Raw genomic sequence first — 26702 nt, forward strand, 5'->3', positions numbered from 1 at the left:
ATTCAATGATCCAATGGGCCCTTTCCAACCTAGTGATTCTATGATTCTATGATTCCATGATTTGTTTGTTGTCATAGTTGTCTTTAATGTCCATAATGAGGTCATCTTTGGGTCTATTGTATATTTATATTCACTGTAGGAATTCAATTTTCTTTAAATTATGTATAATCCAGTGTTTAGTATTTAATTTATTTGTCCTGGTTTTACTTCTCATTGCTATAATACGGTGATGTAATTAAAGATAATTCACATGTGTAATTTGTTTCACGTATAGTCATTGTGTTCATACTTATTATTTTGCTAGTCATATTATTTTTATTATGGAAGTAGAGATGAACCTTCTTGATATAAAGTTAAGTTTTAAAACATACATTGACAAAGTCATACAGTGTTTGTAGTGTCATTGATCCAAAGAAACCTGAAATGACTCAATCTGAAAAATACGACATTTTTTTAAATAAAGTGAATTACTGAAAGGAGTTGAAAATAAGTGCAATAACAATATTTCAAGTTGCAGTAATGCAATATTGTAGATTGCATCCTGTCAAGTCAAGTGATTTAAAAACAAGTATATTTTCAGCCATCTGCTCTGCAGAGTCAATGCAGCTATATTTCCAGTTCAGCTTTATTTTTTTATTTCTCTTTCCTACAAGCTTTTTGGAAAAGCCCTAATAGCTCCAAAAATTAATATTAGGATAAACTACTTGCTAATACCACTGAGATTTTTTTTATTTCTTCTTCTTTTTTCTATTTTGTCTTTCTTTCTCCTTTTCATTTGTCCTTTTTCTCTTTTTTACTTTTTCTTCCTTTCTCTTTTTTCCCTTTCTTTTTAAACAAGTACTGATATTGGAGTGTCATCTCTGGCATCCAGAGGAAAAAGCAGCTCAAAACTGATTCTGATCATGCTTACAACCTGTTTCTTGAGTTGGAAAATGCTTTGAAAAATATGCTGCTTTTCTCCAGCAGGACTAAGTCAATATACTGAGCGTTTTGTGACAGTCTTATCTCTAGTTCAAAAACCTTTCACTAAATACTTCTAGTACTCTTGCACAGGCATTAAGAGAGGACAGACAGAAAGAAATCCAAAAAAGTATTGATTAATTTGAAAATTCAAATGTCATGCAAGTATTTTTGTGTTAGATTCTCTATCACATTTCTGGGAATGTTAACCTGTGTTTCTGATACACAAACCTGTGTGTTTGTGTAACAGCAATGAAGGTAACATAGTTAAACAGTCTTTGGAAAGCTTTCTCTGCATTTTATGCATGTGGCGGTATTTTTTCTCCATTTTATATAACATTTACAACTGGCTGCACTGATTTCATAAATCTAGATAATAAACTAAACTTGACAGAAAACAAAGAGAAAAAATATTCTTGGAATAAATACCACCAAAAAGAAATGGCTAACATTGAATTAAGGTGCTGAACTATGAGTTAAGATAGCTCAGCAGCTGAAAGCTCAGCATGCAGTGGAATAAGCAGTCAGTCGTTGAACCATCCATCACACTTTGCTCACCAGTTCTCCTCCTCTAACCGCATTTCCTCAGTGTCATTACCCTGAAAGCACACATTCTCACTTGTGTCCTGAAGGATCCTTGAATTCTATTACATGTCTATCGTTTGATTATTACTGATTAATTTGCCCTTCAGATATTCCTTAGGACTTCTGTAAGAAATACAGTAATTATGTGTGTGGCAAGTCATAGGAGCTGGCTGATGGTAGAACACCTCAGCACATTGGCTGCCTCTTCATAGTTGCTCCTTCAAAAATAGTTCCTCCTGATAATTTAGAACTGCTGTGCTCAAGTCAGAAACATGTATGTTTGTCTGCAAATATGAGCTATTCTTTTCCTGAAATGCTCAGAAGAAACAAAATACATGATCAGTGGTGCTGGTGCTTGCTCTAAATGTATTTATTTTATGTAGAAATTAGAGAACCTTGATCCTTTTGGGTATTTTGAGGATTTAACCAGTGATACATGAGAGGCATGAACCAAGGGCTTTATGTATTTTGATTAAAGCTGTTCTTTGTCTTACAGGCTTTATTCTTGTTTGCTAGGGTGTGAATGTGTACGAAGCAATGGACCATGTAATTTAGAAAACACCTTCAAGTCAGCAAATTAATCTATACTCATGAATTTAAAAAAGTTCAAAGATTGCTCACTTTTCAACCAAAGAATAGCCATGCTGATTATTTACATGGATACATATCAATGCTCTGTGTTAATTACCTTTTGCATGCTCTGATACAGAATTTGTTTCATGAAAGACTAAAACACTTGATCACAAAGCAGAAGACTTTAAGATGATTTATGACATTTCTTCGGAAATTAGTAATATGAAACCTCATATTATTTATTAGGAAATCAGTGTAATTCCGTGAGCTGCTGAACACAGCAGTTTTCAGAAACATTTATGATTCTGAAAAAGAATTCTATTCTAACATTAATACCCTAAATTTCACTTTGATATATTTATTGTGAAATGAAGTCAGAGGCAGAAAAATGTTCCAGCATTTTTTCAAACTTTCCTTTTATTTGTATTCCTGCCACCTTCAGTATCACCAAGCAAAGTAAAGCCCATGCGTGGATATTTGCAAAAAACTAATCTTTCAACTTGGAAAAAGGCAAGAAACAAGAAAGAACAAAGGAGGGAACAAGCTAATGGTGAAGTGGAACCAAAGCACCTGTAAGAGAGATGCATATAAATAGAGACATTGTACCATCAGGCACATATTTTTCATGCCTCTGTAATGAGGATAGCTGGAAATAGCATCAGCACATGATATGTGCATCACAAATGGACTTCTCAGAAAAACATCCTTTTCTTCTCAGAAAAGTAATGCGACTAACTTGTAACTTAAACAGTAAATGTCACGTAGTGTATCAACATGAACATAAGAAAATTCAGTGGCAGATGTGAGGTACTTCATATGAAAGATTCCTGCAGAAGAGACAGCAATAAGTATTTAAAGGTTACTATTTAACTGTAATCAACTCCTCAGGAATTCATAGACTTGCATGAATATAAATTTCAAACAGCTTTTCAGATCCAAAAAAAGTGTTTGGGATTCCGATTAAAAAATGTTACTGTTGACACATACAATGAAGCTATGCCATTAAAGGTTACTTCTTCAAATGAAAAACAAAACAAGGACTTACTCATTTTTCCTCTCCAGAAATACAGTAAATATAATAATATTAATATGTAAATATTATTGAGTATAATACTCTATAGCAGTAGTTAATACGAAGGTATTAATAATAAACTTTACTAAATTTAAATCCTCTTCAAGGTTTCATGAGGGATTTCAGGAGAAATAACTCAAAGCACAGAAATGTTCCAATGAAAACATTTAAAGGTTTTCTTCCAGAGGTCTCATCCTTGAAGTTTTATCTATTTATCTCAGTGGCTGCTCCTCTCTTTGTGGATGGTTGCAAATGAAAGATTTAGTTCAATTTGGTAATATCTGTGCTTGAGCACTTATACTTAAAGAAGTATCACATTTCTGAAAAGATTAAAATAAATCCTATCTAACATGTCTGCTTTTAGGGAACAAAGGAAAACTAATACTAATCTAAAGCTAGAGGTTCCTTACAGCTATTCAGTATTTTTACCGTTTTTTTTGTCTCAAAAATAGTCTTTAAAAATATCTACTATACCCAGAGACAGAGAATACGTATTCCCATACACACATGCGCACACAAACTCTGACACTTTTCCTCATCTGATTGCTGTATTCCTAATGATATACATAAGGGGGAAGGGAGGAAGGAGTTTACTGGGATAATAGAAAGTACTCGTCCCATTTTTTCACCTGGAAACTTCTGAGCTCAGCCTTTCAGTTTCAAAAAATTTGAAAATTTCTAACTGAAGGAGACTAAGTTCTTAGTATCTTGTGCTTTGCCAAAGTAGATTACAATTTCTAGCTATAAAACTTGTCTTTACGGCTTACTGACATTGTGAACCACATTGACAAGAAATTGTTTTCTGTTGATACAAAGGGAGAAAAAAACCCTGTATTGATCTGCAAAATCATAAAAATGAAAACAAAGACAGATATTACAGTATACCATTATCACAACTACAATTGTAACAACCTCAAAATAAGAGTTACGTTGTTAATATCAGCACTAACCACTGGGAAGAAAAAAAAATTCCAAACAAACAGGGCTTGCAAATATTTACTTTAATTCTCCAAAGATATTTTCCTAAACCATGTTGTTAGGTAGTTACAAATATTCCTTTTTTTAATGTCTTCCTCTTTGAGGAATGACTGCTTTTCTACAAATCTCTGTGTGCACATGTAAACACAATATCTATAAATTTTCATTACTTGCCACTTCCTATTACCTTTTATTATTTGTGATTTTTATACACCTTCTTAAAAATCTCTGTCTACTTTTTCTGGAAGCAGAATAATATTTTGTCACTTGGAAGCCTAGCAGGCATCACAGAGAGCACAAAGTCATAGCAAACAGATTCAGAAGATCTTGCACAGGCTATTTAGCAGTTCTTACAAGTGTAGGATATATTCTCTGCAAGTCAAATAATTACACTTTTCAGATAATGCATTTACTGTGAAAAATTCAGCCAACTTCAGTTAAGATTAACATTATCATTTGGATTTCTCTGTCTTCTACAAATTGCCCATCATATTAATCTTCATAGAATATCCCGTTTTTACCCTGTGCATCATCCTACAGTTTATTTTCTTCCGGCATAACTTAACTAACAGCATTAGTATAGCTAATTCAGCTTGGAAATGATTCCTTATATATTGTTACTTGCAATAATATACAAGTTTAGAGAAAGCGTAAGATACATATTGCTTTCTAGTTGCTCCATCATCATATTCCTTTCTGGTCTCAATTTTGCAGTGTATAAATTGAAAATACTCAATCTACTCCCTACGATGTTTCTGCGAACCACTTACTGTGAATTATGGATCATGAGTGGATCGTTAAATCTCATCTACATATTCAGAATACATGTAACAAGAAGTATAAATCCAGATGTATTTATAATTTGGAAATGTCCTGAGAAGTCGTCATAGTTAGTTCATTGTCAACAACATTGTAAGATTATTTCCAAATGTATTTGCATTTAACATATAAGTATCAATTAAGCTTAAAATGTACTTAAAACATTATTTTACCACTATTTTCATTATAATTGCATTTTTAATAATATCCAATAAAATGCACATGATGACTTTCAGTAGTAAATGTTAGACGCTTAAGAGTGGGAATTTCCCAAATTCCTTTACAGGCCATAAATCAGATCATGATGAAGAACTTCGTAAGGTAAATATATGTGAAGAACATTTAACTCACAACACACTGGGGGAATTGGAAGAAGGAGGGAAGAGGGAAGAGGGAAGAGGGAAGGGAAAGAAAAGGAAAGGAAAAGGAAAGAGGTGGGGGAATGGAATTTATTTGTAATTCAAAGACATACAAAATGGGAACTCAGAATTTTTACTAGGTTTTGGCACCTAAGGTACTTGCAGACATTGGTAGTATATTAATCGGATCACACCAGGTACAAAGTTCACATTTTTCCAAGTATTTTGCAAAAGTGGAGCCTGAAAAGCTAGGGTGAGAGGTGGAAGGAGGCACAACTACATTCAATCGTCAACTGAAAGTGAAGCTCTTTGGGGTGGGGGGGGCTCTCCCTGTTTTCAGACAAGTGAAAAAATAACATAATAATATGTTTCAATAACATATTAAAAATGTTAAATTATAGAATGATACGTAAAGACAACACTGAATACTTCGTCTTCCAGGTCAAAAAGATCAAAATGAACTTAAATTCTTAAATGGTTAGAAACATGAAGGAAAACAAATCAAAACTAGAATAACAAAAATCCAAAAGTTGTCACAACACTGTCTTCTTGATCAATAGCAGTAGCAAGATTTATGTGACATTTTCCATATTTCAATCCATTTGTTTATTTCAGCAGTCCCAGAATCAGTAGCCTTTATTACACCCCAGAGGAAGCAAAATCTTTGGAGACAATTTAGTGAACAGAATTTTGAAAGTGTCCCACAGGTTCAGAACACAACATTTTCCAATTTACTTAAACTTCAGACCACCCACATTTTAACTGCTTTTTAAAAATAATAATCTTCAGGAAAATATCTACTAACTAATCAATAATCTAGGAATGAGTTCTAATCTCTTCTCTCCTTGTTCTTTTTTCCCTTGATTGTCCCTAGTACTTTACAGCAAAATACACATGCCCCCACACAACACATGAGGTTGTGAATTCCCCATCCCTGGAGGTGTTCAAGGCCAGGTTGGATGGGGCCTTGGGTAATCCGATCTAGTTGGATGCGTCCCTGCCCATGGCAGGGGGGTTGGAACTAGATGATCTTTAAGGTCCCTTCCAATCCAAACTATTCTATTCTATGAAATTATCTAGAATAAATTCTATGATATAAATTTCTTCTTGTCTTAATCCCAAATGCCACTTCAGCTCTGTTTCTCTGAGCACAGGGTCAAGTGCTTTACACTCAGGTTATTGTTTACATTTGAGTAAGTAAATATGAAAAGCTTCTAAATCAGAATGGCAATGGTTTGTATAACCTTGCACATTCTTTGCACAGGTATAAACTATGGTGTTATGTGAAAGACAAAAGAATCACTCCCACATGTACTATCTTTGCGACATGCTATTTGAATTTTAATGAATGATACATAAAATTAGAACCAGCATTGCATGAAACGCTCTTATGCTTTATCATTCATTTTTTTCCCAAGCTGAAATAAAAACTTCAAGTCCCAGAATATTCAGTTGGATTAAAGCTCTTCAAGTAAGTCACTCTGAATTACCTCAAACATCTTCCATCATAGAAATAAACAAATTAGAAACATAACTAAGTGGCATTCCCATGATCTAATTTTTCCTCTTAGCTTTTCAAAATACTTGCAAACATTTTCTTTCAGGTCATTTAGAACTACATTGCATTAATTACCAAAACATCCTAAAAAAATGCAGTTCTACAGTTTGTTACTTTAGTGTAACCTCAACTGTTAGTCTGTGTTTCTCATTGTATATGCAGTACAGAACACACATTGGACCTCACTGAGATTATTTCCAGCAGCACATTCTGGAAAGTATAGAATCATAGGATCATAGAATAGTTAAGGTGGAAGGGACCTTAAAGATCGTCTAGTTCCGACCTCCCTGCCATGGGCAAGGACATCCCCCTAAAGCAGACTGCCCAAGGCCCCATCCAACCTGGCCTTGAACATCTCCAGGGATGGGGCAGCCACAGCTTCCCTGGGCAACCTGTGTTAGTGTCTCACCACCCTCATGGTGAAGGAATTCTTCCTAATGTCTAGTCTAAATCTCTCCCTCTCCAGATTATACCCATTCCCCCTTGTCCTATCACCAACTTATTAATAGCCCCTCTCCAGCTTTCCTGTAGGCGCCCTTCAGGTACTGGGAGGTCGCCATAAGGTCTCCTCTGAGCCTTCTCCTCTCCACGCTGAACAACCCCAACTCTCTCAGCCTGTCCTCATAGGGAAGGCGCTCCAGCCCTCCGATCATCTTTGCAGCCCTCCTCTGGATCCATTCCAACAGCTCCATATCCTTCTCACATTAAGGATTCCAGAACTGGACACAGTATTCCAGATGAGGTCTCACAAGAGAGGAACAGAGGGGCAGAATCACCTCCCTCGATCTGCTGGCCACGCTTCTTTTGATGCAGCCCAGGATACGGTTGGCCTTCTAGGCTGGGAGTGCACATTGCTGGCTCATGTCGAGCTTCTCATCAACCAGCACTCTCAAGTCCTTCTCTGCAGGGCAGCTCTCAATCACGACATCTCCCATTGTGTACTGAAAACAGGGATTGCCTCAACCCAGGTGTAAGACCTTACACTTGGCCTTGTTGAACCTTATGAGGTTCTCAGAGGCCCACTTTTCCAGCTTGTGCAGGTCCCTCTGGATGACATCCTGTCCTTCCAGTGTGGCAACTACATCGCTCAGCTTGGTGTCATCCACAAACTTGCTGAGGGTGCACTCAATCTCGCAGTCAATATAATTGATAAAGATCCTGAACAGCACTGATCCCAGTACGGACCCCTGCGGGACACCATTTGCCATGGACCTCCATCTGGAGCTTGAGCTATTGACGACTACTCTTCGAATACGACCATCCAACCAATTTCTTACCCATCTAACAGTCCACCCATCAAATCCATATCTCTCCAATTTAGAGAGAAGGATGTTGAGGGGGACTGTGTCAAAGGCTTTATAGATCAAAGGATCTATATAAAATCTAGATAGATCACATCCGTCGGTTTACCTGTGTCCACTGCTGCAGTTACCCCATCATAGAAAGCCACTAAGGTGGTCAGACAGGACTTGCCCCTGGTGAAGCCATGCTGGCTGCCATTAATCACCTCCCTGCCCTCCATGTGCTTTAGCATAGCTTCTAGGAGGATCTGTTCCACGATCTTCCCAGGCACAGAGGTGAGGCTGACAGGTCGGTAGTTCTCAGGATCGTCTTTTCTACCCTTTTTAAAAATGGGCACAACGTTACCCTTCTTCCAGTCACCAGGGACTTCTCCTGACTGCCATGACTTTTCAAATATCATGGAGAGTGGCTTGGCAACCACATCAGCCAATTCCCTCAGGACTCTGGGTATAGTCCTTCTGCAAGTCCAGCCCATAGGAGAGAGAAGTTTGGGGAGGGTTTTTTTGTCAAACTTTATTTTATATTTAGATTTTCTGTAACTTCTTATGACAATAAAAATGTGTTAAATGAAAATGGTTATGCAAGCCATCAGCCCCCTACTACCATCTCTAGCATTGTCTACTTCCCTTCTCATGTGAGAATCGTACAATTTCAGGTCATTACCTGAAAGTATTTCGTTACATAGTCTGTTTCTTCAATGAATGATCAGAGCAATCCTTAGAGTCATGGTGCCTGATTCTGCACCCCTCAGTGCACTTTGCAGCACTGGAACTTTATGGAATCCAATAAATTAAAATTGAAGGTAGGAGACTTGTGCTTAAGGTCAAATTGTACCGTGTCCTTAGATTTACTTTTTTTTATTTATGAAGCAGAGACAAGCTTACTGAAAAATAAGTCAAAAGTTTAATCAAATAAGTACTTTAATAAAGTGAATACTGCCAGTTTTGCTTAAATGCTATAAATCCTCAAAGCTAATCTTCTATATTTATTTATATTTTATTTGAGAGAAAAGGCATGAATCATTTATGGATAATGTCTTTTTACAGTTGATACAAATAAAAATGAGATTTTAATTAGTGCCTCTGGGAGCACTTAACTCATTGAAGGTACACTGTCAAGAGATCTTGATGTTACAAACACCTACGGATGAACATATTTGCATAAATATATAAACATGTTTATACACTGACTTTAAGCAGGTGAAAAATTAATTTTAACTTTGAACTTCATGAAATCACTAAAGTATTTAAAATTAAACACGTATTGCAGGATTAGCACTGCGGTGCCCATACTTGGAATGGAGTCTCAGGCAGTTATACATGTCTGCTAAAAGCATAACATCAGTGAAAACTGTCACTCATCACTATGTGTATCAATGGATTTGTTTCAAGTTTTCCTACTGTCATTTTCTACTTTTCCAGTGTCACTTGCCAAACTGTGACTCTAGAATATTTGGCTATAAATTCAAATAAGACTTACAGATTGACCATACGTAGCATATGACATAACATTCTTTATCAATAATATAGCTATTTTGTTTTACTGCATTTTGCTGGGCACATATCCAGGTAAACTAACTAAAAACTCATACTACACCATAAGTAGTGTCATGCTGCTTCTCACCAGCTTTAAAGCCCTACATTCCTTAACTAAACATTTATTATTAATAGTTACAGAGTCTTGGTTTCTTATGGATTGAATAGTCCCTGGAAAGAGTTTTCAAGTAGCAAGAAGCAAAACCTCCTGCACTTTGTTTATTTACTTGCTGCTCTGGAAATTACAACTATTCTGGTTAGGCAAATGACACGAGTCAGCTATTTAATTACAAACAGTTGAAGCTTAGCAATGTCAAGATAAAGAGGGATTAATTCTGCCATTTGGGTATATGCCAGTAATTCAAAGTATTTAGAACAGAACTGCTGCTGAAGTTTTTCTGAGTGAAATTTGACTTCCAAGGACACACAATTACTCCCCTTTCTAGGGAAGGCCAAACAGGACACCTGCTGTCTTCTCCTGTGCCAGTCTTACCCTGAAAGCCATTGCAGAGTCCTTGGGACGTCCTAACATAAGCTATATTCTACATTGTAGAAAATAATAAGAAGATAAAAGCCAGGATACTGCCAGCTGATACCGATAGGGAGATGTTTGGGAATCTCATGACAAAGAGGCAGGAGTGTACTCAATTTTTAAATCATTTACAGAACAGAGGAAAACATAACAGATCCATAGATTACTGTGAGGTTATAATCAACTACAAAAGATTGTAAACTTGGTTAATTGTGAGATAAACCAACTGGTCTCCAAGCTGTGTTTTCCTCTTGGCTGATGACGGAAATAAGGGAATTATCGGTATCAGGAAAGTCATTGCAAGATTAGAGAAGATTTACAAGTTAAGAGGTAATCTTAAAATTACCAGGTAGTTTTAGCAGTATCAAAACTAATACAACTGAGTTAGTGTCACTGAAATGTGGGAGAATTACCACCCATGCACAAGAAGAAAATTCAAGAAGAAAATTAAACCTCAACTAGACCAAACTCAAAAATCACTATCCATCAAGCAGATCTCTAACAAGTAGGAACATTCTTAGATTTCAACATTTGTAAGGAGTGAAACATAATGTATTAGAATAGGGCAACAATCACATAGTGTGGCAACACCTGTTTTGTGTGAAATGGCCTTCTGAACTCTTCCTCTAGATTCATTTAGCACTCAAAAGACAAAGAAGTGTTTCTAAATCGTGATTTATTTGATGTGCTTCAGACATATATCTTAGAAAGAGACAAATCAGGAATTCCCAGTTTGATTGACTGACAACCGAAGATGTCCAGACAACTGGTTCAGATGTAGGCGCCATGCTAAACACATGAATCCTGTCCACATAACCTCTAGTTACTATTGTTAAAAAGCTATAATGGTAGCACTACTTCCTTCAAAGCTTTCTAACAGTCGACACAGTTTATGGTAAGCATTTCAAAGCAACAAACATAGAAAACCAAACAGGGCATATGTTCCCACCATCAGTGGGAAAGTGCTCAAAGAAATGTTTGAACTAGATGAAGAAATCAACATCTAATTTCACAATATGTTCTCCTATTTTAATCACATTTTTACATTTGATTGCCATAGTACATATTCAAACATAAGTCAAATAAAACTGCAGTGAAAAGGCTTAACTGTCTCCTGATAATTGAAAAAAAAAAACAAAATCTGCTGAAATTTATGGAAGAGATAGGTAAGATTTTCTTTTGCTTGTATGTAGCAATGAAACAAGTATTACCTGCTAAAGCTGCAGTAGTTTATGATCTTTTATTTACATGATCTTAGTACAGTATCACTGTTAAATCAATTAAAAGACTATTTGAAGTAACCATAAAAGACAATTTAAAACCTCCTCAATCTTGGATTTCTGTAGCCCCCCTGACATCGGAATAAACCCATCATTAAATCCCTGGTCCATTTCCCTCTGTTAATGACTGCAGAGAAAAAAAAAAAAAAAAAAAATTTGGACTTGGTCAGCCTTTAGAAGCGAAGGCTCCTGTGAGACCTTACAGCGACCTTCCAGTACCTGAAGGGGGCCTACAGGAAAGCTGTGGTCACAGGACAAGGGGGAATGGCTTTAAATTGAAAAGGGTAAAATTCAGATTAGACATTCCTCATGATGACCATGGTGATACACCAGAACATTTTGCCCAGGGAAGTTTCGGATGTCCACTCCCTTGAGGTGTTCAAGGCCAGGTTGGATGGCCCCTTGGGCAGCCTGGTCTAGTGGGAGATGTCCCAGAACTAGATGTTCTTTAAGGTCCCTTGCAACTCAAATCATTGTATGATCTTTGTGGATCACAGCAAAACTCTCAGCTGTTGCCACTTGATACTGACTTAGAATATCTTCTAAATATATCGGCAAAACTCTGTTTCCCTTGAATATACCCTTCAAAATAAACAAGGGAATAGTTCTTAGACATTCCACAACAATGGGCCAGTAAAATTCTATAATAAGTTCTTTTTAAAGTGCTGCGTTTATTATTTTATTTGAAGTGCTGGTGTGACTACAAAGGTATACACAGCATGAGCAGATAGACTTTTCCTTCCCCAAAGTGCTTCTCTAACATCTGCTTAAATACCTCATGATTCCCAGTTGTGCTAGGCCATTGTTTCATTACCTTTGAATTATGTGACACACATCACAAATACAACCATTGTATGATCCAGTGATATGAAAAACTGTATGGGAACTAATCCAACATTATTAGTACACACAAAATAAGCATTCTTCGTCAAAGTTTTACAAAGTTTCACAAGCTCAGTGAACATATCAAAGGCCTAAGTTTGTCCCTTGATATCTTTCTTAAACAAACTCGAAGTTTTAGTCCCTTAGAAATTGTATTTTGTGATGCATGTTATTTATTATTGTTTGACTTTGAGCTGTTACTTGAACTGAGACAGAAAAAAGAATCTTTTTTTGCAGATAAAAACAGCTGTCAGTATTGATTACTTGACTTATAGAAATGCCTGGCTATAAACACAAATAAAGATCAAGGCAAATACAATATCTTAACTACAAAAAGAGTGCCTAACTAACATTCATTATGTAATCCACATTGCTTGCTTATATGTAAGTGAGAACTGTTTTAGTAAAGGGCATGAGTTCGTTAAATTTACCACAAATATTTCTATGATATGCATAAAATCACTACTAATAACCTATGGTTTGGATGCTGCAAGAGCTTGGTAGAAGCACAGAGGGAATTCTTTGTCATGTAATGTCTCTCTGACAGTTATTAAAAATTAACATAAGTGTACAAAAAAAGAAAAGAAACATCTTCTTTCTCCCAGTGGCAGACTGGCTTCCTGAGTATGGCTTACGAGATCCCAGTAAAAGCTACGTTTCATTAATATCTGAGATAATTGGATTCCCAAAAGGCACTGAATACTTAACAATTAGATCTTATCTGTTCAGTCAAACACAACAAGTTGCATAGTAAAAAGCCAGCTTGTTCTTGTAGATAGGAAGATAAACCTGTTTGAAAAAAAAAGATATGTGTAAAATCCTTTTCAACAGATCTGCCTTTTTTCATCTTTCTTCTCATGACCATTTTAAAGAGCATTTTTGAAGATTTAGGGGACACCTCTCTTTAATGAAGCCCTCGCTATCACAGAACGCTGCCTTACATGGTACAGTTTTACTAAAGCTCAAAGCCTTCCAAGAAATATAAGAAATGGCTGTATTACCCTTCAGAGGCTTTATCAGGCTTCCTTAGCATTCAGGTCTTAAAACTTAACTACTATAAATTTATATTTTTGTTACTCCTCTTACTTCTTTTTTGCACTTATCTCCCTTTATTAGTAAGCTTCAAAATGCTCTGCTCTCGTCCCACCTCATTGTGAGTTCTTTTCCCTTATCTAGGAGTCTCAAATAAAATTGACATAGATGTTTTCCATATATTTTAGGCTAAATGTGAAGTATTCCCTCATGCCCATGAGGCATTTGGAAACTTGATAAGTTTTGCTTTCAAGGGCACTCTAAATGAGGTTATTAAAATTCAACACTTTGCATTTTCTGATGGAGAAAAACACTTGTCCATGACAACAAAGGACACAGGTCAATTTAAGAAAGCTTCTCAATCTCCTTATATATGGCCACTGACTGTCTTGTGCCAGTATGTGTAAAACCAAAATAAAAAAATGTTACCAGGGAGGAAGAAAAGTGTAGGAGCCCAGGTTCTGTCCAAAACTAAAAATCTATAGCCATCTGTTGTTTGTGTTACATGGATTTTGCAACTGTCATCTCCACTAAGCATGCCATTTCATCTTCACAGCAATATCACCAAAACACCTACTGAGAAAAAAATCACAAATATTTTGAACATACCATATGATAAGTTATTTTCCAAATTAATATTTGACAAAATCAAAATAAAAACTTGTCTAAGGGTTACTTTTGTGTTGCCACCTAAAATATCCTTCAAGTGTTTACTACTGTTTGGAAATACTTAAATTCAAACTTGAATAACTTAAAGAAACAAAGAAAAGAGAGGAAGCTATTAAATGCTAGATTTTTTAATTGTAAGAATGTTTTGTAAAATTTTAATGGCCACTACTCACATTCATACAGCATCTTCCTTCAAAAGGAGTCCAAAGATGCTTTTAAAACTATTTACTTTGAAATACTATCTAAAATTTAAATGGACCTTTCTTTTTTCTGAACTTCAGCAAGACTATCCCACATTTCACAGTTAAACATGGCTTGAAGGATTTATCAGCTTTCAATCTAATTGCTATAACCCAATGTCACACTCAAAAAGATATTTTGGAAAAAATACCAAACAAACAAAATGAAGAAACAAAAGATCCAAACTGCAATTGTCCTCAGAAAAAATGACAGAAAAAAAGAGTTAAAGACAAGTAAGTAAACCAACTGCTTTTTCCCTGAGGAAATCTAAAACTCAAGGTCAGCTGAAATCACCAGATCTGTCACATGGCTTTCATAGCTGCCACTAAGGTTCCTATCAAACCTACACTAAAAGCAATGAAAACATTTTTACCGGAAAAAGATTGAGCTCTGATAAGAAGCTCTCTAATCACCTTTGGCTGTTAACGCTGAACAAAGTGAGAAGTGAAATTATGAAAAAGAGAAGAAGGAACTGGAAGAACTTGAGGTCAAACATATTTGATCTTTTTCATGGATTCCTTAATGTTTGTGTCTGTTAGAGCACAAATATGTCTCTATAAGTATATGAATACATATATAGTTTATGTATATAAGAACAAATACACGCACACACATTTTATATACATGTGTTCGTACACATACAGAAACACGTTTCCCTGTCAAAGTAACTCAGCTAATTCCATTTTATCCCAGCTCGTGTCCTCCAGTAACAAAAATTTGGTGGTCTCAGTCACAGTCTCTTGGGTGCAGGAGTCCATCACAAATCCAACACCCTTAATTCAATACAACTGACAGACTCGGCTCAAGAGAGGCGGAAGGAGGAGTTGCCATGGAGACTGAACTATTGCTCTTCTCCAGAGGATACTTTTTTCAAGTACAGGTTGAACAGTAGAGGCTGTGCAATACGTGTAACCTTGATAACATCACAAGATCTTGCTTTTTGGGATGCCTTTTTAGTAAACTCTAACAAACTTCCAGGAGAAGGGGGGAGGCAGAAAGAGAGAGCTTAAAAAAACGAAACAAACCAACAACAGAAAAATAAACAAAAATCCAGCTAAAACCAGTATAAAAATGCATATTATGCCAGATTAAGCTGAGAGAGAAGTTTCATTTTGATTTGATTTATCAAATTTGTCACCTCTGCTTAGTGCTTTCCTAACGGGGTGAGTGCCGTGCTTGACCTATTTGCTGGAATTAACCAGGACTGCAGGAGACCATATGGATTGCCAGATGGTCTGCTATAATTTAATGCCATTTATTCTAAGTATGAAGTAAGTGATAAACATAATTAACATTCTTTTAGCTCCTTACTGGATGCCTTTTATTAGTTTCTTTTTTTTTTCCTCAGGCATTGAAAGGTAAGTTAATACCTTGTTACCGAAACACAGATGCCAGCTAATTACAGCAAGAGGCTGCAGCCTCCAAAGCGAAGAGTGTCTGCACAGACTCCAACTTATTCACTGACCCCACTGTGATGATTAATACGTTGAATGCTAAGCACTAATGAGGATAACAGATCTTAGATGTTTTCACATTGCCTTAATTAGCAGTATGATGAACAAACTGCTCATTGCAGACATACACATCACACTTCATAGTAAACAATACACCTTCTACTCATGGTCTGAACATGTATTTCACATCACAACACATCAAATGCTAAGGAATCAAATCACCTTCAGACAGTAAAAACAATGGAGTGACTTCCTTCAGAAATGTTTTTCCTGACTCCTATTTCATATTCTGCCAGTGATTGTCTAAATGGCCTATTTTTTAGGAAGTGGTTCTAGAGAAGCTATGGCTTCAAAGAGTGTTTATATCAGGCAAGGTCGTCATTCTCAGCATTTTAAAACCACAGGTCTGTAACAAGATATCCAAACAACTTTGCTTACTTTTCCTGTGCAACTTCATAGCGACTCAGGTAGGCGTTAGCAGAATGAATAGTAAACCATTTTGTAATGTTTAATGTCAATGTACAGATGAAGTTCGTATCCAGATACTCAGAACAGTAAAAGTATTAGAGAAAAAGCAGAAGTACTGAACACTTCGTATTTTACTTTAAAAGTTGTGTGTGTTGAACTTGCAGATAAAAATGACCACATCTAAGTATCCTGATATTTGCCTCTGTATGGTTAATAAAGCTTGGGTGAACTCAGAGATGACAGAAATAGCATAAATTAGGTATTATTCAAAAGTTAAGACAAAAGAAAAGCACCTGCACTACAAAGAAAGTCTGCCCTTGGAAAACTTAGCTCCTATTAGAAAGCACGATGAAAGAGTCCAGGTGAAAAATCAGACCACAGGGAAAGCAGAAGCAAAATTCTGGCTTTTCAATACCTGTTCTTTTCTCTTCATACAGATGGATCCAGCATTTGTTCAGGGGCCTCCGCAGTTACCAATGTGCACTCTGCAGTGGAAGTGCTGATGCGTCTTTAAGAAGCAACTATGTTAGAGGGGACACAAATGTGATGGGATAAACCTACTCTTCTACTCTGTTCTTGGTTGCATTAGTTACTTTTTCATCTCATGAATTTTGGTGAATCACTTGGTTATAGTTGCTGACTCTATAAAACCCTTTATGATTCTTTGATAGGATATGAATAAAAATGGGATCAAAATATCTGAACAGCAAGTTTTTGTTGAAATTGACACCACTTGCCAAGATATCATTATAAGGTTTTTGTGTCTGCCAGAGCTTGAAAGAAAGGATCTTTTTTTTCCATGCCATTACCTTAAAAATATTTACCTGAGGTGCTTCAGGCAATGCTATGCTGTCTGCAGGTTCATTTTTATAGTCAGAGAGGACTAACAGCTATTTAGAGGGAACAACTTGTGTAGCTTGTAGTAGGCACCTAGCCCTCTTCCCTGACTGCTAAAGGAGCTAGGTTCATTCAGGTGCCAAAGCTTGTGTAGGTTAAAATAAGAGATAAAAAAATTACCATGCTAAAACCAAGACTTCATGTTTCCTTCAACAAGCTGTTTCCAGGGCTTGATAACACCGTAACTTACTATCACACAGATACCACTTCTGAAAAATATTGGAATGATGCTCTTCAGTGATTCAGTTTCTATGTATATACATTTATACATATGTATACATACAACAATAGATGTATGCATTTCATTGCTCCATATTTGCAACCAGTCTGAGATCTTCCAATTGGTTACCTCACAACATCCAAAGAAAGAGCAATGCCAGATCTATCGCCTGATAAAAGCTTTTGTTCAGACCTCTGGACTGCCTGAAAAAGTGTTTTGCCTAAGTAGCAGCTAGCTCACAGCAATATTTAAAAAGAAATATTCTGAAGGAATGAAGAAATTAAGCAGAATTTAACAGTCTTTGAGGTTGATAGACAGAAAACCTTCCAATGAGGTCAGAAGTACACTTAGTACTTAATCATGGCTTTAAACTTTAAAATGCTTCTTCATCTGTCTTGTTCTTTACTTGTTTGCTCACAAGAAAAAAGATATCAGAGAATTTATGGTCACTGTTCATTTCAGTCCTGAGAATAAGATCGTCTGTATATTAGCTATCACACAGATGTCATGTATGAAAGATAGCTCTCAGTATAAGCGGAAAGTAGGATTGTATTTTAGGATAAACAGCGACAAGATATAAAACCCTTGTCTTAAGACGAATACCTGTGCCTGACTAATGAACCCTCATTGCCGTAATAATTCTCTGTGTTTAAGCTTCATCATCTGATCTACTGAGATCTCACTGAGGCAGTGGAAACTGAGAAAATGCATTCCCAGTGTAAGGAAAAGTTACTGGGCATTTCTTTGTTGGAAAACATGGCTCTCAGAAACTGTGAATTTAGGGCAACTTTGCAAAGCAGAATTGGGAAGAAAAACAAACAAAAGGCCATAAAAGGAAAACAAAAAAGAAGAGAATGTAACATATGTTTAAAGGGAAAGTAAACAGTACTCAAATGATGATATGGCTACCAATACACTCTGATAAGGTATCGTACAAAAAGAAGTAAGTGTTTTGGTAAATTCTTTAGGTAATAACTATAAATCAGGTAGCAATTAACTTTAAATGCTTTAAGATCATAGAAAAAGAACCCAAACTATGATATTTGTGAATTTCATAAATGTCTTACCTCCTGCATACATGACAGCCAACATTATCGATGATATCCAAGCTATCTCACTGTATGATGTGTGGAAGATTTCTTGTATTTCTTTGAAGAATACTGTGATGGCTTTAGGGAATGCATAAGAAAATCCAATGGAGATAAAAGCCCCGAAGACCACAACCCATCCCCAACCTCCATCTGGAGGTGGGTACTGTGGTGTTCCTGTTGCTGGTGGCATTTTTGGTTTTCGTCTCTTCTCCAACTAGGCTGAAAAAGAAGAGAAGAAACAATATTTCAAACAGTTTTCCTTTTTTCCTTTGTCAAATTGCAGCATTTAGTCATTATCTGCAGGGATTATAAGGTATCCTTAGAGAAGAGACCAGTTTCCAGCTTTCATGGGACCACGGAGTGTGAGTACCTGGCTTTACAAGCAAAATCTACTCTGCAGAAAATTACACGGCAAGAATATTTGTAAAATCCTATTCAGTATGTGGTGACTGTTATGAAACACTTGATCTCAGGCACTGAAGTTGTATTTGCCATCAGTCACTTATCAGAAAGTGACATGTTTGTGTGGGTTAATTTATATTGCTCTTCTATCTATAGTGTGGATTTAGTACAGGAATGAAACAGGAAAAAATAGAAACTGGAAACTGGACTTACAGGAAACAATGGAAAAAAGTTACAGTAAATTATCACTAAAGGCCATTTTTCAGCAAGATTTACTGGTCTCAGCAAAATAATCAGCAACAACAGCAAAGAATAAATAAATTACGTTTTTTTATCATACACTGTCATTATCAAATTTTTTACAGTTGTGGATGTCTCTTGCTTATCTCCCGATTTAAAATTCCCTGTGTCTCTATAAAATAATTACAAAATTTTACCATTCCATATTGTACACTTATTTTCAAAATTTTCATCTTCATATTAGGTGGTGTTGATATTACTTGCAGGAACAAGGTGGAGCTTGATGGTAGGATTTTTACTTTGTCTCCACATCAAGAGACTTCAGGAAGTTTTTCACTAATAAACTCAGAAACTTTCCAAAGCTATTTAGAATTCTAATTTAGAATTTACTATCATAGATGCCACCACAGTGATAACTTACAGAGGTTCTGAGAGGTGTAACCAATACATACAGGTAGCTCAAGAAATTATAGATAATCCATACAAAATTCCTAAAGCCTGCAATAAAATTTTATACTGATATAAATACTGATTTTAGATATCATCCTGATATCTAAAAACATAAGCTTTCTACATGCTTCATAATCTTTTCAGAAAGCATGTAGCAGCATGAATCCATTTTGTGACTCTCAGATTTTTTCCAATATAAAATTCCCTAATTATTAAACAGAGAGATGGAGTTTGTGTTTTCTTCAGTGTAACCCAGCCTACACAGGCAGCACAAACTGAAAATTCTTCCTTCCTCCCTGTATCTTTCTTAGGCATTTAAGCAACTTACTACTCTTGACTGGTCTCCTGCCACACCAGTATCAAAAGCTGTGGATGATAACAGTGTGTAGGTTGTTGTTACGATTACCAGTGAGTCTCTACGTGATTTCTTTTGTGCCACTTACGGCATATTTCAATTTCTTGTAGCAAACTGCATTAGCAGTGGGAGTGATATGATTATCTTCACAAAAACTAAAAATTAACTGTCAGCTTATATTAATCTCGGGATAGTGCCTGGAGTATTTTCAGGGTAAATGCCATGTAGCACCAAGTGCAAAATATGCCCCAAAACTAGCAAGGTGTTGCTTTTAACATTACCCAGTACTAGGCTAGCCCTCTGATAGAACCACTGTACTTCTGATTTTCCACTTTACCGAGGCTGATTGTAGACATTACCATGATATCAGCAAACCTTTGACAGAAGCTAAATCAAACACCTGACTTCCATGCAAAGTTGCAAAGCCCAGGAAGGTTGGCTTCTGCATCATATCATACAGATGTGCTGCTGGCAGCAACAGATACCTATTTCTCTGTTCACAGTGCATGTAGTTCTTTTTGTATGCATGTCCAGAAAGAAGTGTGTCCCCTATCACTCGCTTTGTTTTGTGCTTCTCCTAGTCTCAGCTTGGTATCAGTTCACTGACATATGTCACTGAGGAAAATCAGGGCCTGCCACTAGAAGAAGTTGGGCAAGTGGAAACTATGGACTTGGAAACAAGTCCAGTTACTGAGCCCTAAATTTGGCAGAGCAATTAAATACCAATTTTTGCTGAACCAGGGCCCATTAGAAGGAACAGTATGTCAGAATGCCCATTATAACTTATAACACACATAGTGATGATTAGCTACCTTCAAAAGCACAAGCACTCATATTGGCATGAAAAGTAGAACCTTATTTCTGCAAATTGAGTGATAGTAAACACCAGAGGTTGCTATCTGTCCCGGAATTGTCCTGCTCATCTGAGAAAACTTTTGCTTATTTTCTAAAAAAAGATTAGCTACTGTTTTATTACACATCAAAGGTTTGAGTTTATTTGTTTTCATATTTCATATTCATCTGACAACATTTCTAACTCTATTATAAATTTTAGTAACGTCACACAATATGAGGGCTTTGCTCTCCACAAGAATAGAAAGGGATTATCAATTTCTTAAGGAAGCACTCCTTTTCCTAAAAATAATACACAACCACTTTGAGAAATCACTGCTACCACATTAGTCAGAAGAATGCTGAAGGCTCCTGAATGTCACTAAGACATCAAGGCTTTGGAAACATCCCATTATCTTTGGCTCTTTAGGGCAGCAGAACAGTTTCTGACAGTCCAGTGCTTTCTTCCCTTCAAAAGCTTCACAGTGAACTAAGAGGTCATTAGGGGGAAGAGCAAACGGGCAGTGGGTTCTTATATGTCCCAGCCTAGAGGCAAACTGCTGCAAAGTCCACTGCATGGCCAGCTTATAGCACTGATGCAGTAAATGTCTGCTGCCATACACTACACATTACGCTGTCACAAAGAGGAGTCTGGATCACTTTATCTCACAACTCCCATTCATCCCACAGAGTAGAGTTTATGGTAGCTTCCCTGATGTTCCTTTATGATCATCACAGCAAATTTTAGCTCCAGTTAGTTAAAAGTGAAAAGCAAAAATAAAAAAAAAATAATAAATACATGTGTGCACCAAGAGGAAAAAAGTATTCATTTTGTCAAAAACATTAAATCCAGCAAATCTCAAACATCCCACACCTGCTAAGGAGCTAAAGCAACTTTCTCCTGTAAAATTTGCAGTTAATATTCCAGAAACTGAACCCCTCCTAAAGCTGTCTGGCACATTAATCTATGTTCCTCTAATCTAAGCCTGACTGGTAAGATTTGAGTATTATACAGACAAGAACACAATACATTGGCGACCAAAACACAACAGTAATTTAGATGAGTGGATATAAATGCTGACAAGGGAAGAGGTAGAAGAGGGAAGAATGAAGCAGTGACAAGCAAAATGCCTTTTCAGAGCTCTCACAGCTTATTATGGGCTGTGAAGAATAAAAAGACATGATAGAAATCACAAAAGCAGATATGTGTGACAATGTTCATATAAAGGGCAGTATTAGAAAAAAAAAAGTACAAAAATATGCAACATAAACAGCTCTTGAGTAAATAAAGGTCACCACCAGTGGTTTCAGTCAGTCATGTGAATTCCATCATGTGATTAATGCCAGCAAGTAAGCACTGCTCATACCTATGCTTTTATAGGCAAGCCGCGGGTTGGGAACACTGCCTGCCCTCCGCCCAGGGAAGCAGCAGGGGGAGAGTGACTGAAGCGTGTCCTGAGTGAAGCCATCAGTCTCACTTCTCTCTGTCAGATGCAGAGAGGTTGCTCTGTCTTTCTGTACCCTGAGACAGACTGCGCACAAGGATTTCCTCCTAAGCTCCTTCAAGTTTCCCTGTATAAATCCTATTTATGTAAGCAGTGAACAAGAACGTAGCTTGCTGTAATAAGAGCTGCATATGTCTACTTAGAAATAATAGGAGGGAAACAGAGTAAGAAGACACTTTTAAAACATCTCATATGCAGCATTTATTATTATATAGGTTTCAGCACATTTGAACTTAATTGGACAAATGAACTAGTAAATGAAAGAGAAAGAGAGGGACAGAAGGAGGAAAGGAGAAAGGAAGGGAAACAAAGAAACAAAATATTCAGAAGAGAGAAAGCAGCAAGCAAGCAACAAGGTCAAACGAAGAGCAAATGCTATAGACAAATAATGTATCTTGATATCATGCACCATAGACTTCAGTCAGTCATGATCAACCTTTTCAGAATGCTCTTGTACCGATGTTTCATTAATATTCTGCAGTTGCCAGCTGCCAGAATCATTGTATTGCTATCAATACAACACCTTGTCAGACTCTTCTGAGAAGGGGTTATGTTGTTCTCTTGTTTACAGAGACTCTGATTTTACTGAGAGTTTTAGTGTTGTTTTTCTGTAGCATTAGAGTAACTGTTTTCATTCCTGCTTGCATTTTGTCTGTATTTTCCTCAATGTGCTCTGCCACCACTTGACTCATCAGCCACTTGTCCCAGAGCATAAGAGCTAGTATGTGAAAAATCTGTAACCAGTTGTGGTAGGATAGTAGAAATATTTGACACGTGTGTAGTGCATTGCCAGTTCCACACAGTAAACCAAGAATGGCAAAAATCTTTGCAAACTTGAGCAAATTCAGTCTCATAACATCCCTGTGGGGTGACTCAGAAGTATCATCCACTTTCAGACACGGGAAATAATAACAGGCTAAATAACCCTACTAAGGCTTGTCCCAAATCAGTGGCAGAGCTGGGATGTGAACTAATATCCAAGTAAGCTGAGTTACAACTGACACTTTTAATACATGTGTTTTAGAAGCTCATTAAGCAGCAAATGCAAATTAATTGTACTGCTTAAGACTTGAGTTAGGAGCACAGGTGGGCTACAATATTTACTTTATACGTTTGAATAATTTGCTGCTCTAGCTTACTAACGTTAATTACATTGCTAGATTTGAAATAAATTACTTTGTAGTACCATTAGCAAAATAATAAGCTACACAGGAATTATGCTGTTATAAAAGTTCCTTGCTTAAAAGCTGCAAACATACCAATTTTCTTCTTATCTTATTTTTATTAACAGCTCTTTGTTGAGTTCCAAGCAGGATGGCAGGTATCGTCTCATCAAATGATATTGTCTCACAAGCTTCTACAAGCTATTGTCACTACCTTTTGAGCAATATTCAGTATTTGGAGGAGAAAAAAAAAAAAAAAAGTCTTATTAGTTTTGTGAGATGATTTTGCTCTGACTTGGGATTTTTTCGTTCCGACAGGGAGGAATTGGAAAGATATTGATTGAAGGAATCAAGAGAGCTTGTTCTCTGTTTTTAGCTTTCTCAGTTCTGGAGGCAAAGTAGCTCCTAATGAGCTCTGGTACCCAGCCTTAAAGAAGTAGCTAATTGCCCTGAAAGAAGAAAACAGTTTACATTTTGTATGAATGTTTGTATTCAGAGACTGAGGGATATGTGATAAATGAAACCCACGTACATGAAAGATTCACTTAGAATCCGACTTTGCTGTATTGTTTCCACTAGGGTCTAACCTGAAGAACAAATACAACCTGTGTAAAATCAAAACTGCTAAAATGTGCCTAAGCTATCTAGCATTTTAGAAAATTGCTGTGTTTTGTAATGGTTCTCCAATAGGCTTGAATCAAAGGGCCATGTCTTTTATGTGACAATAAAGTAAATTTTACATATATGGTATATTATATTAAATTGTATTTAAGGGGGCTTATGTTAGAATTTCTTTTTTTTCCTAAAACTCTAAGCAAATCTTTCAAAAAAGAAACCCAAATCAACAGGCTTGCTTAATTTAAAAAGTCTATTTCACTTCAGTCTTCAACTGCACAATATTCAAAAATATTCAAATATATTACTAAAGGCATTTTAACTATAAAGCTATATCTTATTGAGAAGAAAAACACCTTTTTTTCTTGAAGAAGAGATGCAGGAACTAGTTCTGAATATTCACATCTATGAAACAAACATATTATTCAATCAATCCATAATTTACAGTGAAGAATCAATATTGTAATATACTTTCCGTCCCACCGAAGCAGTCACAAGACAAGTATGTGCTTGAAGGTAGTGTGGAAAAGTAATAGCTGCTCGCACATCCCAAGCAGGGATAGTAATCTCATTCTTTAAAATGCCAAGGAGGTTATCAGAAGCAGACTCCATGGAGGAAAGCAGAAGGGAGGGAAAGGCACATGTTGTAAGTTAAAAATAAATTAACAATAAGAAAAAACTTCCTTTCTTCTTAGGGCGTGACTTTGTAATGGGCTGATTCTTAGTAACTGCATCAGCTAAGCAGGTAATTGGATGTAAAAGCAAAAACTGTTTTCTGAGTTAAACAGGATGATTGTAGATGCGAATTCCTGATGGCTGTGGGAATAATGGAAAGCCTAATTCACTTTTACCAAGATGAGTGAAATAAAGGCACATGGGATATAATTCCTTCTTCCTGTTTGAGGACTCAAAATGAGGTTGCTGAGGCAGAAGTGAGGCCTGTAAGACATTGCCCTATAAAAAGCAAAAGTGTATAAATTACACTGTGAGACTGTGATTAAAATCCCATTTGCACTAAGGCCCTACTCCATCCTGGTTTAAACAGAGGCTTAGGCCAAAAAGCTATTAGTAAGTCACTTAAGTCAGGTTTTTACAGAACTAGAATCCCTATCTGAAAAAAAAAACGTTGAAACTATATTTGAATTGTTAGATTATTTGGATCGTTAGATTATTGGGATCGTTAGATTATTGGAATCAGATTTTGAGCACTGCTGAGTCAGTAGAGAGATGTCAAAACTAGTATTAATACAGCATCTATAATTCAGTGGAGTTTTGGTGCGGGGCGGGGAGGGCTGTTTGAGTTTTTTCTTTTCTTTAACCTCATATGTTGTGCTGCCACATTGTTCTAGAAAACTATAATCTGCATTCAGAATCACAGTCACAGGTTGGACTTCCATTCATTATGTCTTCTGTTATTACCTTTTTCCATTGAATTTAAGAGAAATTTAAATGACTGGCTTACTCTGGATGACTAAATGCCTGGATGACTAAAGTTAAGTGAAATGAATTCCAACCAAAGTGACTGCAATTCTGTTTTAATTACTTCAAAAGAGCAGTCAATAGAATATCTAGCCTAAAGAGGTTGGCACTCCACTGAAATTGAAGTGCACTGAAATGAAATGTTGATGGCTAAATTGAAAATGCCAGTGATCCAGTCTAAAGAATTAATCAGTTTTAACAATAACTTGATTAAGTTTGATGAAATATTCTGCATATCTGGAAAAAAATAAACCATCACATTAATCAACCCTTCAAAAAAACTGAAACCAAAACTTTGTTGTGCTGTTAAAGAACTTGTTTTAATAAGCTAAGATGAATCTGTCATTTGCAACTCAAAGCGCTGGCTTCCCGCACCACAAGAATATTTATCCACTTATTAATGCATTTCTAACCACTCAAACCATCCTTTAAATTCTAGTACTACTCCTTCATATTTAACTATGGTAGTTACCAGATTCACAGATTTATTCGTTGTACGATCTTATTATTTTAACTCTGTATAGACCAATTTTGAACCTTTTTTTAAGCCTTTTCAGTACATCAGCACATGCATCTTCTTTAAAATTCACATTGAGTGAATGTTATAAAAAAGAATACCCAGAATCATGGAAGTATAAATCTGGAACTGTATGTTTGATACATATTTTCAAGAGTTCTGATTTTGGAAGATGGGGAGTTATGTTTTGAATCATTTGTAATATTTATAAATGGAAGAACTAAGGTTTCAAGTCAGTGTTAATGGAGATGTCTACACAGCTGCTATGCATTGCTTAAAAAATAAATTGCATAATCTTTCCAAAGCAGCAGATTTTCCATTATAAATAATAACAGATATTTATTTTAAATCCATTCTCTCAATTCTAAACTGCAGGAAAAAAATCAATAATGGGAAGGCTGTGCTATTAGTTAAGGTTTTCAAAATCAAAATTCACATCTTTTCACATAAACATATAATTTGAAAGTGGCAGTATTTAATTCATTTATTGCTGAAGATAATATTTGCATCCATCTATCAGCTTAATATTTGACACTGTGAAGATGCAATGAATTCAAATTCTGTTGACACTACTTTCTATAAACTTTATAGGAGTTACTCTGTACTCTTCAGAGATTAAAATCCAATCTCTGGCTATAT

General features: G+C 36.2%; 1 protein-coding gene across 5 annotated transcripts in view; it reads right to left on the reverse strand.

Annotated features, from left to right (window-relative positions):
• SLC16A7 (solute carrier family 16 member 7) overlaps positions 1–26702 on the reverse strand; it is a 91726-nt gene that overhangs the window by 17951 nt on the left and 47073 nt on the right. For all 5 annotated transcript variants that reach the window (XM_054056656.1, XM_054056639.1, XM_054056664.1 and 2 more), the window contains exon 2: positions 18483–18725. In XM_054056656.1, the coding sequence (XP_053912631.1) occupies positions 18483–18696 (214 nt within the window). In that variant the 5' untranslated portion in view covers positions 18697–18725. The remainder of the gene's footprint in view (positions 1–18482; positions 18726–26702) is intronic.

This window comes from Cuculus canorus, chromosome 1, assembly GCF_017976375.1.
Source record: "Cuculus canorus isolate bCucCan1 chromosome 1, bCucCan1.pri, whole genome shotgun sequence".
In the NCBI taxonomy this organism is placed as follows: Eukaryota; Metazoa; Chordata; class Aves; order Cuculiformes; family Cuculidae; genus Cuculus; species Cuculus canorus.